General features: G+C 39.2%; 1 protein-coding gene across 5 annotated transcripts in view; it reads right to left on the bottom strand.

Annotated features, from left to right (window-relative positions):
• Positions 1–973: 973 nt before the first annotated feature.
• SLC14A1 (solute carrier family 14 member 1 (Kidd blood group)) overlaps positions 974–21,625 on the bottom strand; it is a 705,795-nt gene continuing 685,143 nt past the window's right edge. For all 5 annotated transcript variants that reach the window (XM_073680464.1, XM_073680463.1, XM_073680467.1 and 2 more), the window contains exons 4-9: positions 16,213–16,341; positions 15,829–16,021; positions 12,606–12,753; positions 10,385–10,519; positions 5,448–5,497; positions 974–3,791 (exon numbers count right to left, since the gene is read on the bottom strand). In XM_073680464.1, coding sequence (XP_073536565.1) covers positions 3,615–3,791; positions 5,448–5,497; positions 10,385–10,519; positions 12,606–12,753; positions 15,829–16,021; positions 16,213–16,341 — 832 coding nt within the window. In that variant the 3' untranslated portion in view covers positions 974–3,614. The remainder of the gene's footprint in view (positions 3,792–5,447; positions 5,498–10,384; positions 10,520–12,605; positions 12,754–15,828; positions 16,022–16,212; positions 16,342–21,625) is intronic.

Raw genomic sequence — 21,625 nt, 5'->3', positions numbered from 1 at the left:
GTCCGGGCGCGAGCGTAACAGGGGAGGCTCGGGCCATTATTAAATGTTAAGTGGACACTTATTGTTATAGGGGAACTTAGGTTATTGTGATTGTCTAAGGGGCACACAGAGGGCATTATTACTTTCTAGGGGGCAAAATATGGGCACTGTTTTCCAGGACACTTGCACAGGACATTAATATATTCAAGATGTCTGTTTTACCAGAGGGCACACAATGCCACACAGCAGGTGCAGTAATAGGGACACATACGACAGCAGCCGCTCAGTATTGGGGTATTAGCAGGATGAGGAGTTTGTGCAGGTTGGGAATAGATGGGCACATTCCTTGGATTGTGCGAAGTCAGATGTGTCTATGCTATAATGTCTGCAGACGAGTCCTGGCTGGAGAAGTTGTTGTGTCGGTCTGGGCCAGATGGAAAAGATGGGAAAAGTGAATGACTCCATGAGAAAGAATGTCAGCTGTAAGTTACTATATATAACTGTACTGCAATCTCCTATATGTTCTGCAGGACTGATATCTATTAATATATGGTCACCATATGGCTGTAATAGCAGTGTTGGTCTTTATATAGAGATTTTTTTTAGTAACAGCCCGGTCATCTGCTGAGGATCTCCTACATCCACTATTAGGGGGCACCACCATATTTGTAATCAGGGTTACCTGGTTAGGAGCCCACTCAAAGTTTTGCACCCCCTGAACCAAAGCCCTAGCCACCACCCTCTTATATGAGCAGTACTTGGCACAATATGCTTGAATCAGTATGTACAAACAAAGGGAGAATCTTATTCATTTGACAATCTACCCAGATCATTATTATATACATTTGTGAATGAGGATAATGTCACATTTGTATGTAGTTGAAAATTGGGGCCCTGGAGTTGGTTACTGGTGGGCTCTTGGCACCCCAGTTCGACACTGCATGGGAGGTGCTATTTGTGGAAGAAAGCAGCCATGTTTTTCAAATCTTTGACAACCCCTTTAATATGAGATAAAGAAAGCAAAGCAAAACATCCAGATTGTTAAAAAATATTTTTTGTTATTTTTTTCAGTGCATTTCACACAAAATTAGTGAAAGTATACAATGTATTCTGCATGTACAGCACATAGCATTTTGATATAACATACATAGTATACAGTGTGAACACACACAAAAAAGTAAGTGGCATTCATTGGTCAAGTGTTTTAATTTATTTTTCATAAAATAAGCTCGATATACACTTGGCATCAGAATTTTCATTATTTTATCACACACACACACACTCACTATTTACATAAGTGCTTCAAGCCTTTTATATTTGACTGTTGATTTACTAAAAAATTTATTTGTCACAATTATATGACAGCACATAATTAATAGGACATTTATTTTAAATAAAACTTTGATAAAAGGAAATTACTTCTATTTTTTTAACTAATGAGTCCTTAAGTGAATCTGTCAACACATTTCACAACTCAAGCTGCATACATTATTAAATTGATTTCTTAGACCTCATGAGGCTGGTGACATTAATATATATATATACAGTACAGACCAAAAGTTTGGACACACCTTCTCCTTTAAAGATTTTTCTGTATTTTCATGACTATGAAAATTGTACATCCACACTGAAGCCATCAAAACTATGAATTATATACTTAACAAAAAAGTGTGAAACAACTGAAAATATGTCTTATATTCTAGGTTCTTCAAAGTAGCCACCTTTTGCTTTGATGACTGCTTTGCACACTCTTGGCATTCTCTTGATGAGCTTCAAGAGGTAGTCACCGGAAATGGTCTTCCAACAATCTTGAAGGAGTTCCCAGAGATGCTTAGCACTTGTTGGCCCTTTAATTTCACACAAAACCCCAAAAATGAGCTGGACAAAATTATTGGCACTTTTTCAAAATTGTGGGTAAACAACTTTGTTTCAAGCATATGATGCTCACTCAAACGCACCTGTGGCAAGTAACAGGTGTGGGCAATATAAAAAATGACACCTGTGTGGGCAATATAAAAACTGACACCTAAAACCAGATAAAAAGGGGAGAAGTTGACTCAATATTTGCATTGTGTGTCGGTGTGTGTCACATTAATCATGGAGAATAGAAACAGGAGAAGAGAACTGTCTGAGGACTTGAGAACCAAAAATGGTGAACAATATCAACAATCCCAAAATTACAAATCCATCCCCAGAGATATTTATGTTCCTTTGTCCACGGTGCACAACATAATCAAGAAGTTTACAACCCATGCAACTGTAGCTAATCTCCCTGGACGTGGACGGCAGAGAAAAATTGAAGAAAGGTTGCAATGCAGGATGGTCCGGATGGTGGATAAGCAGCCCCAATAAAGTTCCAAAGAAATTCAAGCTGTCCGGCAGGGTCAGGGTGCATCAATGTCAGCACAAACAATCCGTCGACATTTAAATTAAATGAAACGCTATGACAGTAGACCAAGGAGTAGTGTTGAGCGAATTTGTTCGGCATTTCAAATTCGGGTTATCTGTGTGACAGTGTGGCAAATCAGGGATGTTAATGGGCGGAGCCGATTTTTTGGCGCGAACAAGCTGGAACTCCGAACACGATCCTGAATTTGAAATGCCGAACAAATTCACTCAACACTACCCAGAAGGACCGCACTACTAACACAGAGACATAAAAAAACTAGACTGCAGTTTGCCAAAATGTACGTGAGCCAAAATCCTTCTGCATCTTGTGGACAGATTAGACCAAGACAGAGGGTTTTGGTAAAGGACATAATTCTACTGTTTAGTGAAAATGGAATGAGGCCTACAAAGAAAAGAACACAGTACCTACAGTCAAATATGGTGGAGGTTCAAAGATGTTTTGGGGTTATTTTGTTGCGTCTGTCACTGGATGTGATTTGCCTTTTTTTCAGGTTTTTTTTGTGTTGTGCCAATACACACAAAGGAAATAAACATGTATAAAAAAACATGTGTAATTGTAATAATTTTCTCGGAGAAATACTTCATTTTCTGGAACAATTTTAAGAGACCCAACACTTTTGGCCATGACTAGACAGAACATATGGGCAGGTGTGGTGCTATTACCAGTTGTTACTCCTGTATGTCCCCTTTACAGACACAACAAGCTGTATTTCACTCAGACCTCCGTAGAAAGTTCTATGGCTATTATTTATGATTTGTTATAATAGTCCTCAGTGGTAAACATATTGCTATGCCCTATGCTCAGGCTTCAACTTACTGGTGAAAGAGTGGGAAACAGAGCTAAAAACATAAAGGTGAAGCTTCCTGCATCTATTAAAGGTTTTGTTCTGTGATCCATCGGTTAAGGATATCATCTAGGTAATTCTTCCATTTTGTCCTTTTCGTCTAAGAAATAAATAGCTTTATGATTACATAGTCTTCGTAGATCAACTACCAATCTACATGCATCGATCCTGTAAACTGTACACCAGTCTACTCATTGCACCCACGTTGGGCCACCCAAGAGTCTTGGCATGTCTGACATAGCAAATGCTATACCAACATGGCTGAACGTTCTTGTACGATAAGCATTTCAGTGGATTTAGCTAGAGTAAAAAAGATTTTGTGACACAGGAAAATATTAAAAAAAATAGTAGAAACATCTGATTGTCCCTTCTTTGGAGTATTCAAATGTTACATTTCTCCTTTCTGTTCTTCTTCAGGTTCTGGAAATAGACTCTATTGACCTCTGGGTAGGTGACCTTCGATAAGGGCAGTTTATAAATGCCCGGATTGTTTGTAGTGATTAAAAGGAAGGTGAGCGCTGATAGGCAGAATGGCCAAGTACAACATGGCAGCCCGACCTACAAAAAGAAGAACATAGGATTATAAAAGTAATGAAACTAATAAAATATGGCCAAAGCAAACAGCTCTTCTGAGCCAGCCCTTTAAAGAGTAACTCAAAATATAAATAATTTTGATATTTTGCTAAAAGGGGTTGTCCGGCCTTAGGCTTTAAGTCTGAAGTCACTCTATAAGACTTGTGAATCCTCAAGTTGCACTCTCTGTTTGCTGTGAGGATTCTCCGGAGTAGCGGGCGCGTGACCGCTAGTAAGTGATTTCCATACATGCGATCACATACAGACTAGACGTGCACGGCCTCGCATAATGCAAGTGAGAAAGGCCGGGTACAGTCTAGTCGGTATGTGGGGGTTAAATGTGCAAATCGCACACTTGCAGCCACCGCTCCCGTCGCTGGTAGTACGTGCGATTTGAGGATTCACAAGTCTGCAGTCACATAGAGTTAATGCAGACTTGTAGCCCATGGCCGGACAACCCCTTTAAGCTCTTTTGATTGGAGGTGGTCCAGAGACTCCCACGAATTGCTCAAACCAAGGGGCGATGTATAAGTTCAATAGACTCTACAGGTCAATGCTCCACTCTGCTGAGTACTTCTGTCCCTTGCTTTGAGATATCAGGACCAGGACCCCCACAGATCATCAGTGTTGTCATGGGGCTACAACATATCAAAAAATAATTAAACGTTTAGTTACCATTTAAGCAAATAATTGTGCTTAAGGGGAGTCTGTCAGCCCAAACGGATAGTATAAACTAAGTACTTATTCTTATAGGGAATATGACCCTAAAAATATTTGCACATTAGTGTTTTAATTGCTGCCTTAGTTCTGCTAAACTGAAGTTTAATAAAATATGCTAATTAGGGTGCTCTGTGCACCCTGTGTGTGGCCAAGAGGCTCAGTGCATTGCTCCACCCACTTGTTTTCACTGGTCATTGACCGAACTGGCTTAAATGAGCTTTCTCTGTAGCTTTCTCTTTCTCTCCAGGCAGTGCTGTCATTCACCAGTGACAGAGGCGGTGCATACAAAACCAGAGGGTGGAGGGGAGCATTTCACTGAGCCTCTTGGCTACACCCAGGGCGCACCTAGTAACCTAATTAGCATTTTTTTAATAATTTAACTTCAGTTTCTCCAGAACGTGGATGCAATATTTATAGGGGCTGTATCCTATCCTGAAAAAATATAACTACCATATTTGAATAAAATTAGACTACAACAAGTAACTGCAATTAATGTTACTGAAGTCAAGTCCTAATGATCCCTTTAAAAGTTTTCTTTTCTTATGATATCTGGTGTATTCTATTTAAAATGTACCCTTTTAGGGCTAGCTCGCACTAAAGAACTATGTTTCTCCAAGTTACTGATTGACAAAAAGGTTTGGGATGTTGACTCAAAAGATCAATGTTACATGGATGGTGGCGCTGCTTGTATGATGACCATTGTAAATATAAAGTATGGTATTGTCAAAGTGGTAGAAAATGGCTCATGATATTCTGTATCCACCAGATCATCAGTACTATGGCCGTAGCCTAATATAGGGCTACACTGTGTCCTTGTAAAATCAATTTGATTGTGTGCACGTCAGGCCCTGGGCAAGTACAGGGTATTTTGGACTCTGGAAATAGATTCAGATATTTGTACATTTCTTTAAAAACACTTACCACAGACATCATGTTGCTCAGTGCAGCTCCTAAGTACGCACAAAAGAGAGCTGGGGTGGAAGTAAAAAGGGAAAGTAGAATAATAAATATTGAACATTGCATACATAGAGATGTCAAACTTTGTTCATCTAGGATTTGCAACCTATGAACAACACCTTCAATTTACATATTAATGGTATCTACATTACATTGTGAGCCACTTTGTACTATACCACATGCATATCCTAAGTTACATCTTGTATTTTACTCCAGAGCTGCACTCACTATTCTGCTGGTGCAGTCACTGTGTACATACATTACATTACTGATCCTGTACTGATTCTGAGTTACATCCTGTATTATACTCCAGAGCTGCACTCACTATTCTGCTGGTGCAGTCACTGTGTACATACATTACTGATCCTGTACTGATCCTGAGTTACATCCTGTATTATATCCCAGAGCTGCACTCACTATTCTGCTGGTGCAGTCACTGTGTACATACATTACATTACTGATCCTGTACTGATCCTGAGTTGCAGCCTGTATTATACTCCAGAGCTGCACTCACTATTCTGCTGGTGGTGTCACTGTGTACATGCATTACATTACTTATCCTGTACTGATCCTGAGTTACATCCTGTATTATACCCCAGAGCTGCACTCACTGTTCTGCTGGTGCAGTCACTGTGTACATACATTACATTACTGATCCTGTACTGATTCTGAGTTACATCCTGTATTATACTCCAGAGCTGCACTCACTATTCTGCTGGTGCAGCACTGTATACATACATTACATTACTGATCCTGTACTGATCCTGAGTTACAGCCTGTATTATACTCCAGAGCGGCACTCACTATTCTGCTGGTGCAGTCACTGTGTGCATACATTACATTACTAATCCTGTACTGATCCTGAGTTATATCCTGTATTATACTCCAGAGCTGCACTCACTATTCTGCTGGTGCAGTCACTGTGTGCATACATTACATTACTGATCCTGTACTGATCCTGAGTTGCAGCCTGTATTATACTCCAGAGCTGCACTCACTATTCTGCTGGTGGTGTCACTGTGTACATGCATTACATTACTTATCCTGTACTGATCCTGAGTTACATCCTGTATTATACCCCAGAGCTGCACTCACTGTTCTGCTGGTGCAGTCACTGTGTACATACATTACATTACTGATCCTGTACTGATCCTGAGTTACATCCTGTATTATACTCCAGAGCTGCACTCACTATTCTGCTGGTGCAGTCACTGTGTACATACATTACATTACATATCCTGTACTGATCCTGAGTTACCTCATGTATTATACCCCAGAGCTGCACTCACTATTCTGCGGGTGGAGTCACTGTGTACATACATTACATTACTGATCCTGTACTGATCCTGTACTGATCCTGAGTTACAGCCTGTATTATACTCCAGAGCTGCACTCACTATTCTGCTGGTGGTGTCACTGTGTACATACATTACATTACTTATCCTGTACTGATCCTGAGTTACATCCTGTATTATACCCCAGAGCTGCACTCACTGTTCTGCTGGTGCAGTCACTGTGTACATACATTACATTACTGATCCTGTACTGATTCTGAGTTACATCCTGTATTATACTCCAGAGCTGCACTCACTATTCTGCTGGTGCAGTCACTGTGTACATACATTACTGATCCTGTACTGATCCTGAGTTACATCCTGTATTATATCCCAGAGCTGCACTCACTATTCTGCTGGTGCAGTCACTGTGTACATACATTACATTACTGATCCTGTACTGATTCTGAGTTACATCCTGTATTATACTCCAGAGCTGCACTCACTATTCTGCTGGTGCTGTCACTGTGTACATACATTACTGATCCTGAGTTACATCCTGTATTATATCCCAGAGCTGCACTCACTATTCTGCTGGTGCAGTCACTGTGTACATACATTACATTACTGATCCTGTACTGATCCTGAGTTGCAGCCTGTATTATACTCCAGAGCTGCACTCACTATTCTGCTGGTGGTGTCACTGTGTACATGCATTACATTACTTATCCTGTACTGATCCTGAGTTACATCCTGTATTATACCCCAGAGCTGCACTCACTGTTCTGCTGGTGCAGTCACTGTGTACATACATTACATTACTGATCCTGTACTGATTCTGAGTTACATCCTGTATTATACTCCAGAGCTGCACTCACTATTCTGCTGGTGCAGCACTGTATACATACATTACATTACTGATCCTGTACTGATCCTGAGTTACAGCCTGTATTATACTCCAGAGCGGCACTCACTATTCTGCTGGTGGAGTCACTGTGTGCATACATTACATTACTGATCCTGAGTTACAGCCTGTATTGTACTCCAGAGCGGCACTCACTATTCTGCTGGTGCAGTCACTGTGTGCATACATTACATTACTGATCCTGTACTGATCCTGAGTTATATCCTGTATTATACTCCAGAGCTGCACTCACTATTCTGCTGGTGCAGTCACTGTGTGCATACATTACATTACTGATCCTGTACTGATCCTGAGTTGCAGCCTGTATTATACTCCAGAGCTGCACTCACTATTCTGCTGGTGGTGTCACTGTGTACATGCATTACATTACTTATCCTGTACTGATCCTGAGTTACATCCTGTATTATACCCCAGAGCTGCACTCACTGTTCTGCTGGTGCAGTCACTGTGTACATACATTACATTACTGATCCTGTACTGATCCTGAGTTACATCCTGTATTATACTCCAGAGCTGCACTCACTATTCTGCTGGTGCAGTCACTGTGTACATACATTACATTACTTATCCTGTACTGATCCTGAGTTACCTCATGTATTATACCCCAGAGCTGCACTCACTATTCTGCGGGTGGAGTCACTGTGTACATACATTACATTACTGATCCTGTACTGATCCTGAGTTACAGCCTGTATTATACTCCAGAGCTGCACTCACTATTCTGCTGGTGCAGTCACTGTGTACATACATTACATTACTTATCCTGTACTGATCCTGAGTTACATCCTGTATTATACCCCAGAGCTGCACTCACTGTTCTGCTGGTGCAGTCACTGTGTACATACATTACATTACTGATCCTGTACTGATTCTGAGTTACATCCTGTATTATACTCCAGAGCTGCACTCACTATTCTGCTGGTGCAGTCACTGTGTACATACATTACTGATCCTGTACTGATCCTGTACTGATCCTGAGTTACAGCCTGTATTATACTCCAGAGCTGCACTCACTATTCTGCTGGTGGTGTCACTGTGTACATACATTACATTACTTATCCTGTACTGATCCTGAGTTACATCCTGTATTATACCCCAGAGCTGCACTCACTGTTCTGCTGGTGCAGTCACTGTGTACATACATTACATTACTGATCCTGTACTGATTCTGAGTTACATCCTGTATTATACTCCAGAGCTGCACTCACTATTCTGCTGGTGCAGTCACTGTGTACATACATTACTGATCCTGTACTGATCCTGAGTTACATCCTGTATTATATCCCAGAGCTGCACTCACTATTCTGCTGGTGCAGTCACTGTGTACATACATTACATTACTTATCCTGTACTGATCCTGAGTTACCTCCTGTATTATACCCCAGAGCTGCACTCACTATTCTGCGGGTGGAGTCACTGTGTACATACATTACATTACTGATCCTGTACTGATCCTGAGTTACAGCCTGTATTATACTCCAGAGCTGCACTCACTATTCTGCTGGTGCAGTCACTGTGTACATACATTACATTACTTATCCTGTACTGATCCTGAGTTACATCCTGTATTATACCCCAGAGCTGCACTCACTGTCCTGCTGGTGCAGTCACTGTGTACATACATTACATTACTGATCCTGTACTGATTCTGAGTTACATCCTGTATTATACTCCAGAGCTGCACTCACTATTCTGCTGGTGCTGTCACTGTGTACATACATTACTGATCCTGAGTTACATCCTGTATTATATCCCAGAGCTGCACTCACTATTCTGCTGGTGCAGTCACTGTGTACATACATTACATTACTGATCCTGTACTGATCCTGAGTTGCAGCCTGTATTATACTCCAGAGCTGCACTCACTATTCTGCTGGTGGTGTCACTGTGTACATGCATTACATTACTTATCCTGTACTGATCCTGAGTTACATCCTGTATTATACCCCAGAGCTGCACTCACTGTTCTGCTGGTGCAGTCACTGTGTACATACATTACATTACTGATCCTGTACTGATTCTGAGTTACATCCTGTATTATACTCCAGAGCTGCACTCACTATTCTGCTGGTGCAGCACTGTATACATACATTACATTACTGATCCTGTACTGATCCTGAGTTACAGCCTGTATTATACTCCAGAGCGGCACTCACTATTCTGCTGGTGGAGTCACTGTGTGCATACATTACATTACTGATCCTGAGTTACAGCCTGTATTGTACTCCAGAGCGGCACTCACTATTCTGCTGGTGCAGTCACTGTGTGCATACATTACATTACTGATCCTGTACTGATCCTGAGTTATATCCTGTATTATACTCCAGAGCTGCACTCACTATTCTGCTGGTGCAGTCACTGTGTGCATACATTACATTACTGATCCTGTACTGATCCTGAGTTACATCCTGTAGTATACTCCAGAGCTGCACTCACTATTCTGCAGGTTCAGTCACTATATATATACATTACATTACCTTTGTTACTCTATGCCAACTTGGTTACTGCTATTGACTTAATCAATTTACAGAGAACCCAAGATAACAAAAGTTTTGAGCAACCTGGTGAATTTTAATGGCATTGTATTATTCATTACCCTACTAGGGGGAAAGGTGGCTGCTAAAATAGAGTACTGACTTTGTACATTACTGGGCTATTGGTATTAAACTTTTACCAAAATATAATCCCAAATAAATACGTACCACACGCTATAGCGAGCAAGTGAGTCTGCCAGGTGAGAGCATAAAACATTCCACCCACTGCAATACAAGCCAAAACCGAGTTATAGCCCCACAGCCCAAAGTAGATCTTCTCGAACGGAGCCGCCAGACTTAACCCTAAAAATGAAGAAGAAATGCGCTTAATAGATCCAAGAAGTCATGCAAAAGTTTTAAGACTGATCTTCAATGAATGAAATACAAATTATAGACTTGGTATTCCAAGTGGAGTGCCAAGTCTATAATTTGTATTACATTCGAAATGGAGCCCTACTGAGCATCCACCAGTGAAAGGAGTGCCGCGCTGCCATTTCTACTTCAATGAATGAAGACACCTAATATGAAGACATATTGATCTAGACAGGGCAGAGTCCTGGGTCAACTAGTATACAGTTTAATGGGCCTGACATAGTCCTCCATACAGTATAATGATCCCACATAGTCCTCCATACAGAATAATGGGCCCCACATAGTCCTCCATACAGAATAATGGACCCCACATAGTCCTCCATACAGAATAATGGGCCCCACATAGTCCTCCATACAGTATAATGGACCCCACATAGTCCTCCATGCAGTATAATGGGCCCCACATAGTCCTCCATACAGAATAATGGGGCTCACATAGTCCTCCATACAGTATAATGACCTCACATAGTCCTCCATACAGAATAATGGGCCCCATATAGTCCTCCATACAGAATAATGGGCCCACATAGTCCTCCATACAGTATAATGGGCCCCACATAGTCCTCCATACAGTATAATGGCCCCACATAGTCCTCCATGCAGAATAATGGGCCTCACATAGTCCTCCATACAGTATAATGACCCCACATAGTCCTCCATACAGAATAATGGGCCTCATATAGTCCTCCATACAGAATAATGGGCCTCACATAGTCCTCCATACAGTATAATGGGCCCCACATAGTCCTCCATACAGAATAATGGGCCCCATATAGTCCTCCATACGAATAATGGGCCTCACATAGTCCTCCATACAGTATAATGACCCCACATAGTCCTTCATACAGAATAATGGACCCCATATAGTCCTCCATACAGAATAATGGCCCCACATAGTCCTCCATACAGAACAATGGGCCTCACATAGTCCTCCATACAGTATAATGGGCCCACATAGTCCTCCATACAGAATAATGGGCCCCACATAGTCCTCCATACAGAATAATGGGCCCACATAGTCCTCCATACAGTATAATGGGCTCCACATAGTCCTCCATACAGAACAATGGGCCCCACACACGGGTGGTGGTTCTGGTGTCGAGGGCCAAATATAATCACTATGTGGGCTAGATCTGGCCCACGGGCCAAAATTTAACATGTATGATGTAGAGTGAGAATAATAGGTAATCAAACTGTAGTCAAAAGATTAGATAGAAAAAAAGGGGGGGGGGGAGTTGAAACTAGTGAACATAAATTCCCTTTAAAAATAGTTTTTTATTGAATATCATTAAAATTCACCAACGAAAAACCCCAAATGTGTAAACCAATAAATACCGGTTTCCCTTTTGTTAAAATTATGGAAAACACCTCTGACCTCAATGTGTCCCTAGTCCGTACGTAATGCTGATCCTGCCTGACAGCAGAAGTTGGCACCCTTGATCACGAGAATGGCGCCCCCGCTCCTCGGCGTCTCTCCCTTATGTCCCTGTCAATAATCTACTACTGATATTCAAATAGAGGTGAAAAAAACAGATATATAGGTTTCCCTCAACTTTAGACCACAGTTGGAGATTCTTGATGTGTTTGTTGATCTCTAATAGCTGTTTTGTGCCATTTTCTTTGGTTATGGCAGTTTAAGTCACAGCATTTTTAATGATATTTAATAAAAAGATATTTTTAAAGGGAATTTATGTTCACTGTAATCAAACTGTAGTTTATCTTTTGGTGCAGCTTGATGCCACCACACCCTTCCATACGGGACAGAAAAGTTCCAGAGATAGTTTAACTTTCCTTCCCTTGTTGGAAAAAAGTGCAAATGAGCCCACATTTGTTTACTTTGTAGTGCCCATGTTTTAGGAAATGCAAATACTGGCTCTGATAGGGCTAATCTGGGTGGATCCCTTCCACAGTGTCACAATGATACAAAACTTATTTAGTCGAGACCCATTCATTGAGAATGAGCTAACTCCATGGGGAACATGTCTATTAGCAAGAGAGTCCACCCAGTAACATTTACCTGCTATCATCCCCAAAGCTGATCCAATTGCCGCGTGCATGCAGATGATTGGGGAGGATACAAACAGAGCCAACAGGAAGATCCCTCCGGTCCAAGGGTTATCACATCCATACACTTGACCAACACCAACTGGGACGGCTTTCAATAGCTGCAAGACAAACAGGAAATGATGTTACATTGAATTAATCAGGCTCATGATATTTACACCCACAGGAACTCAAAGTACTAAGTATGGAAATAAAATAAGGCTTAGCTGGCACCATAGTTTAAAAGTGCTTATACATATTCAATAGCTCTTGGCCTCCTGATTCCTCTTGGGTTGATCGCATTTGTAATTATTTACTGTGAGGAGTGGGGATTTAGAGTCTCTTTACACTGGCCTACTGAGGCTGTTAAATGACCTCCGATCGTATACATGTAAGCCTGTTTAGAAAGGGTGACCACTCTTGTTTAATGCAATCTTTATGTGTGCATAGAATATCATCGGCAGCACCTGTTTACACAGGATGATGTTCTGCCAAGAATGATTATTTTTAAGCAAGCTTTAAAACGATTTAGCCAATGAACATGCATTTTGCTGGTTTGTCAGGTGATTGGCAACCTATTTAAACAGGCTGATCATTGGGAATGAGCATTCTTAAGAAATGATTATCGTCCAAGTAGAAGCACCTTAAAAAGTTTCCAGACACCTTAGTAGGCCGCTTAACTTCTCTTAGAACAAGTGGATTAGTTCACATGCCGAATCCTTCCCCTTCCACCCTTCCCCACATCACCGGTTAGGGTAGAATTATAACCTCTCCCATGAAATTGGCAGGTTCGGAGAACTTTAATATACATGGGAAATTAAGGCAGATCAGTGGGTCTAAGGAGAGGTGAAACATGATAAATGAGCTTTTAAAGTGCAGTAGACTGACCAAGAAGACTCCAGGGTCAAGAAAGGTATTTAATGAATTGGATTTAGCTTGATAAATATACTTAATTTTGAAAAATTATATGATTGTAACCCATCAGTAATAAGAGAGTGAATACAATCTAAATCATAGTGAAGTGCCACCAACACATAAAAGCAATATATTTTATCTTGTAAGTTTTATGATTTCTTCCTTAGAACTCAACGAGGCTGGCCTGTGAAGACAGTTCTGAAACACATATATTTTACTGCTTATGTTCAAAGCTGGGGAGTGACCGCGCCGTGTGAAAAACAAATCTGTCGTCATACTTTTTATGAGTTCTCAGCCCAATAAAGTCCACCACAAGCCATTTCAAATAATTGCTTTACTTTAAGACAAATGAATGAATGCCAGATGATAAAACCATCACAGTGCGAGACAAGCGATACATGGATGAGCGATATTTCTACATGGAATATACAGAAGATCTGAAAATTCATTATGTACCTGTATATACTGCGGGGAACACAGTTACAGTGAGACCTATAGACAATTAACTATGTAATAATAAAATATCCCAAAATCTAGAATTCTAGATAGTTTACTATTATGTCATTTATCATAGGCAGGGAATATTGCCTCCAGATCCAAAACGCAGTAGAACTTATTAAAGGAACATTAAACTCCAAAGATGCATACAACTTAAAAAAAACAATAGCTCAATAATTACTTCCTTTATCTTCTCTTTGCCTTTAATCCTATTTTGTAATAAATATTTCAACAAATGGTCTGTTTCAGGAGCACAGACCTGTCCTCCTCATCCTCCTCACTGCTCTGTGCCTGGCGATAATACAAATGGCTCCACCTCATGTTGCGCAGACTGGAGTAGCGCATCATGGGAATGGGGTTAGATGACTAGTTTCTTATTTATTTTATGAGTTGATACTTGTATGAGTCTGTGGGGGCCTTCATACTCTGTGTGGGCTATGGGGACTTCATAATGTGTGGGGGGTCACTATTGGGGTATCATTTTGTGTGTGGGACTGTGGTGGCATCATACTAAGTGGGTATCACATTGTGTGGGGGGACTGTCGGAACATCATACTGTGTTAGGGTCATTGGGGCCTCATAATGTGTGTCTGAACTGTGGGACAGAGGTCACTTTGGGCGCATCGCACCGTGTGTGGATGAATTTGTGAGCATCATGCTTAGTTATGGGCTGTGGGAAAATACTGTGTGTGGACGAAGTGTGAGGACATCATGCTGTGGGCACTATAGGGAAATCCAACTGTGTTGGGGCACTGTGGGACATTATATTGCTTTGGGGGCACTGTCGGGACATCATGCTTTGCTGGAGGCACTTTGGCATCATGATGTTGTGTTTTTGGGTGTACTCAGGGTTCATTCACTATTCGAGTATTATGCTATGTGTGGGGTAATTTTTGGGAACATCATACACTCTGGGGCCATGAAATCGGTATTATAGTAGGTGAGAGCATTAAATATTTCAATAGGGGAAAAATACTGTGTAATGCTGTAATACATGTCCCTCTCCCTGTCTTTAAAAGTTGGGAGGTTTGATCTAATGTGTCTAATGTCTAAAATGGCAGCTGGCATTTTTTTTGGGCAAATTACACTAATCGAGTCACAAATTGTTTGAGTTCGTCGGTATTTGTGAATTTCCTAAAATTCTTCAAGAATTCAATTCACATCAAGTCGATTTTCTCATCTTTCTAGAATATACATTATACACAGAGTGCCAGAAAAAAAACACATTATGATTCCTCCCAGATTACTCCTCATTGGTTAAATGGTTGATACAGTTGAAAAAAAGACCGATTCATCAAGTCCAACAACCTACAATGTTTATCCTGAGGAAGGCAAAAAATCCTTTGAGGAATGTACCGATGGGTATTAAATGTCCCATAAAAAAGGGAAATTCTAATCCAATTTCCCAGACACATGCTGACTAAGGATAATTACACAAGAAGAGAATAGACCAAGTCATTTTTGGGACATTTGGAAAGAATGAAAGGTGATAATAATGGTAACCATTGGGCCCAGATCTTGACATGGGGTCCAACTTGGACTGCAGGACATTCTGAGTACCCCTACATAAAATATATGCTTTATGCACATAATGTCCTGGTCATAGTGGTACTCTTGTCCCCAGCAGTTTAATCCTCTGGACCATCAGCCTTCCACCATGAAATTATCTTCTCTGGTCTCAGTCGAGTCAGCCATTTATTCTGTCTTTTAATTGTACATTAAAATTTTTATTAGTCCCCAAAAAGTTCACTTTTTTAACCTTACACATTTTCCATCATTCTTACCGAGGGTATTTGGACATCAGTCCAGGTGATGTTTGGAATAGCATCAATAGGTTGGATATCAACAGTAGGGAAGAATATATTGTAGGGACCGGTGGCGGCTATGTGCAGACATACCGCAATGTTGAAAGGCAGGGTGAAGACCGGCAGGTCCCATTTGCTGAAAATAGAGCCCAGAGCACTGGACAAGACAGGGCTGAAAAAAAAGATATAAAAAAAGACCAAAGGTAATCTAAATGTGATCATTAGGTAAAGAAGATTCAACATGTTGATTGTCTGACATATGAAGGACAGTATTTTAGCAGTGAAAAATTACCATGATAATTAAATTAATATTTAGTTTCATTTCTGGTATCAGTTTTAATAATTGTCAAAACTATGACTTACCAAGTCATCGACATGACAGTCACAGGGATAAGAAGCCACCAATAGTAATTGTCTTTCCCTGAAAACACAGCCATCAACAAGCCAACCAAGATCCCGTTATACCCATGTAACCCCGCAGCAATTGCAGATCTGTTGTATGAAAAATAGCTATGAGACACCAATATATCACACTAAATTATTATTTTATATACATTCTAAATACTAAAGATAAAATGTCTCATCATAATAGGCCCTAGGATAATCCATGAACAATAATATAAGTTTTACAATTCTTGTCAGTAGGATATAAATACTAGAATTCCACCTTCTGTGTCCAAGAATATAACTACTATAATACCGCCCCCTATGTGCAGGAATATAACTACTATAATATTGCCCCTATGTACAAGAATATAACTACTATAATACTGCTCCTATGTACAAGAATATAACTACTATAATACCGCCCCCTATGTACAAGAATATAACTGCTATAATACTCCCCCCTATGTACAAGAGTATAACTACTATAATACTGCCCCTATATACAAGAATATAACTACTATAATACTGCCCCCTATGTACAAGAATATAACTACTATAATACTGCCCTTTATGTACAATAATATAACTACTATAATACTGCCCCTATATACAAGAATATAACTACTATAATACTGCCCCCTATGTACAAGAATATAACTACTATAATACTGCCCCCTATGTACAAGAATATAACTATTATAATACTGCTCCTATGTACAAGAATAAAACTACTGTAATACTGCTCCTACAGTGCTGGCCAAAAGTATTGACACCCCTGCAATTCTGGCAGATAATACTCAGTTTCTTCTTGAAAATGACTGCAATCACAAATTCTTTGGTATTATTCTCTTCATTTAATTTGTCTTCAATGAAAAAAAAACAAAAATAATTGTCCTAAAGCCAAATTGGATATAATTCCACACCAAACCTAAAAAAGGGGGTGCACAAAAGTATTGGCACCCTTTGAAAAATCATGTGATGCTTCTCTAATTCGTGTAATTAACAGCACCTGTAACTTACCTGTGGCACCTAACAGGTGTTGGCAATAACTAAATCACACTTGCAGCCAGTTAACATGGATTAAAGTTGACTCAACCTCTGTCCTGTGTCCTTGTGTGTACCACATTGAGCATGGAGAAAAGAAAGAAGACCAAAGAACTTTCTGAGGACTTGAGAAACCAAATTGTGAGGAAGCATGAGCAATCTCAAGGCTACAAGTCCATCTCCAAAGACCTGAATGTTCCTGTGTCTTCCGTGCGCAGTGTCATCAAGAAGTTTAAAGCCCATGACACTGTGGCTAACCTCCCTAGATGTGGACGGAAAAGAAAAATTGATGAGAGATTTCAACGCAAGATTGTGCGGATGGTGGATAAAGAACCTCGACTCACATCCAAACAAGTTCAAGCTGCCCTGCAGTCCGAGGGTACAACAGTGTCAACCCGTGCTATCAGTCAGTGTCTGAATGAAAAGGGACTGTATGGTAGGATACCAAGGAAGACCCCACTTCTTACCCCGAGACATAAAAAAGCCAGGCTGGAGTTTGCCAAAACTTACCTGAGAAAGCCTAAAATGTTGTGGAAGAATGTTCTCTGGTCAGATGAGACGAAAGTAGAGCTTTTTGGGAAAAAGCATCAACATAGAGTGTACAGGAAAAAAAACGAGGCATTCAAAGAAAAGAACACGGTCCCTACAGTCAAACATGGTGGAGGTTCCCTGATGTTTTGGGGTTGTTTTGCTGCCTCTGGCACTGGACTGCTTGACTGTGTGCATGGCATTATGAAGTCTGAACACTACCAACAAATTTTGCAGCATAATGTAGGGCCCAGTGTGAGAAAGCTGGGTCTCCCTCAGAGGTCATGGGTCTCCAGCAGGACAGTGACCCAAAACACACTTCCAAAAGCACTATAAAATGGTTTGCGAGAAAGCACTGGAGACTTCTAAGGTGGCCAGCAATGAGTCCAGACCTGAATCCCATAGAACACCTGTGGAGAGATCTGAAAATGGCAGTTTGGAGAAGGCACCCTTCAAATATCAGGGACCTGGAGCAGTTTGCCAAAGAAGAATGGTCTACAATTTCAGCAGAGCATTGTAAGAAACTCATTGATGGTTACCGGAAGCGGTTGTTCGCAGTTATTTTGGCTAAAGGTTGTGCAACCAAGTATTAGGCTGAGGGTGCCAATACTTTTGTCCGGCCCTTTTTTGGAGTTTTGTGTGAAATGATCAATGATTTGATTTTTGCTTCATTCTCTTTTGTGTTTTTTCCTTGCAAGCAAATGAAATGAAGAGAATAATACCAAAGAATTTGTGATTGCAATAATTTTCAGGAAGAAACTGAGTATTATCTGACAGAATTGCAGGGGTGCCAATACTTTTGGCCAGTACTGTATATACAAGAATATAACTACTATAATATTTCTCCTATGCACAAGAATATGTACAAGAATATAAGTACTATAATACTGCCCCTATGTACAAGAATATAACTACTATAATACTGCCCCCTATGTACAAGAATATAACTACTATAATACTGCCCCTGTGTACAAGAATATAACTACTATAATACTGCTTCTATGCACAAGAATATAACTACTACAATACTGCTACTATGTACAAGAATATAACTACTATAATACTACCCCCTATGTACAAGAGTATAACTACTATAATACTGCCCCCTATATACAAGAATATAACTACTATAATAATACCTCTTGTGTACAAGAATATAACTACAATAATACTGCCCCCTATGTGCAAAAATATAACTACTATAATACTGCCGCTATGCATAAGAATATAGCTACTATAATACTGCTCCTATGTACAAGAACATAACTACTATAATACTGCCCTATGTAAAAGAACATAACTACTATAATACTGCCCCCTATGTACACGAATAGAACTGCTCTAATACTGCCCCTATATACAAGAATACAACTACTATAATACTGCCCCTATGTGTGCAAGAGTATAACTACTATAATACTGCCCCTATGTAATATAATATAACTACTATAATACTGCCCCCTATGTACAAGAATAGAACTGCTATAATACTGCTCCTATATACAAGAATATAACTACTATAATACTGCCCCTATGTACAAGAATATAACTACTATAATACTGCCCCTATGTACAAGAGTATAACTACTATAATACTGCCCCTATCTACAAGAATATAACTATTATAATACTTCCCCTTATGCACAAGAATATAACTACAATAATAATGACCCTATGTACAAGAATATAACTACAATAATACTGCCCCCTATGTACAAGAATATAACTACTATAATACTGCCCCTATGTATAAGAATATAACTGCTATAATACTGCCCCCTATGTACGAGAATATAACTATTATAATACTGCCCCTCTGTATAAGAATATAACTACTATAATACTCCCCCTATGCAAAAGAATATAACTACTATAATACTGCTCCTATGTACAAGAATATAACTACTATAATACTGCCCCTATGTAAAAGAATATAACTACTATAACCTTGCCCCCTATGTACAAGAATAGATCTTCTATAATACTGGTCCTAAATACAAGAATATAACTACTATAATAGTGCCCCTATGTAAAAGAATATAACTACTATAATCTTGCCCCCTATGTACAAGAATAGATCTTCTATAATACTGGTCCTATATACAAGAATATAACTATTATAATACTGCCCCTATGTACAAGAATATAACTAATATAATACTGCCCCTATGTACAAGAATATAACTACTATAATACTTCCCTTATGTACAAAAATATAACTGCTATACTACTACCCCTATGTACAAGAATATAACTACTACTATAATACTGCCCTTATGTACAAGAATATAACTACTATAATACTGCTCCTATGTACAAGAATATAACTACAATAATACTGCCCCCTATGTACAAGAATATAACTACTATAATACTGCTCCTGTGTACAAGAATGTAACTACTATAATACTGCTCCTATGTACAAGAATATAACTACTATAATATTTCCCCTATGTACAAGAATATAACTACTATAATACTGCTCCTATGTACAAGAATATAACTACTATAATACTGTTCCTATGTACAAGAATATTACTACTATAATGCTGCCCCTATGTACAAGAAGACAACTACTATAATAATGCCCCTATATACAAGAATATAACTACTATAATACTGCCCCTATGTACAAGAAGACAACTACTATAATACTGCCCCTATATACAAGAATATAACTACTATAATACTGCCCCTATGTACAAGAAGACAACTACTATAATACTGCCCCTATATACAAGAATATAACTACTATAATACTGCCCCTATGTACAAGAATATAACTACTATAATACTGCTCCTATGTACAAGAATATAACTACTATAATACTGCTCCTATGTACAAGAATATAACTACTATAATACTGCCCCCTATGTACAAGAATATAACTATTATAATACTGCCCCCTATGGAAAAGAAAATAACTACTATAATACTGCCCCTATATACAAGAATATAGCTACTATATTACTGCACCTATATACAAGAATATAACTGCTATAGTACTACTCACATATAAAAGAATATAACTACCATAATACTGCCCCTATGTACAGGAATATAATTACTATAGTACTGCCCCTATGTACAAGAAGACAACTACTATAATAATGCCCCTATATACACGAATATAACTACTATAATACTGCCCCTATATACAAGAATATAACTACTATAATACTGCCCCTATGTACAAGAATATAACTACTATAATACTGCTCCTATGTACAAGAATATAAATACTATAATACTGCTCCTATGTAGAAGAATATTACTACTATAATACTGCCCCTATGTACAAGAAGACAACTACTATAATAATGCCCCTATGTACAAGAAGACAACTACTATAATAATGCCCCTATATACAAGAATATAACTACTATAATACTGCCCCTATATACAAGAATATAACTACTATAATACTGCCCCTATGTACAAGAATATAACTACTATAATACTGCTCCTATGTACAAGAATATAAATACTATAATACTGCTCCTATGTAGAAGAATATTACTACTATAATACTGCCCCTATGTACAAGAAGACAACTACTATAATAATGCCCCTATATACAAGAATATAACTACTATAATACTGCCCCCTATGTACAAGAATATAACTACTATAATACTGCCCCTATGTATAAGAATATAACTGCTATAATACTGCCCCCTATGTACGAGAATATAACTATTATAATACTGCCCCTCTGTATAAGAATATAACTACTATAATACTCCCCCTATCCAAAAGAATATAACTACTATAATACTGCTCCTATGTACAAGAATATAACTACTATAATACTGC

This window comes from Phyllobates terribilis, unplaced genomic scaffold (genome assembly GCF_046119375.1).
Source record: "Phyllobates terribilis strain yellow unplaced genomic scaffold, ASM4611937v1 Scaffold_1__5_contigs__length_1240528914, whole genome shotgun sequence".
In the NCBI taxonomy this organism is placed as follows: domain Eukaryota; kingdom Metazoa; phylum Chordata; class Amphibia; order Anura; family Dendrobatidae; genus Phyllobates; species Phyllobates terribilis.
This window is presented reverse-complemented; position numbering and strand designations above follow the sequence as displayed.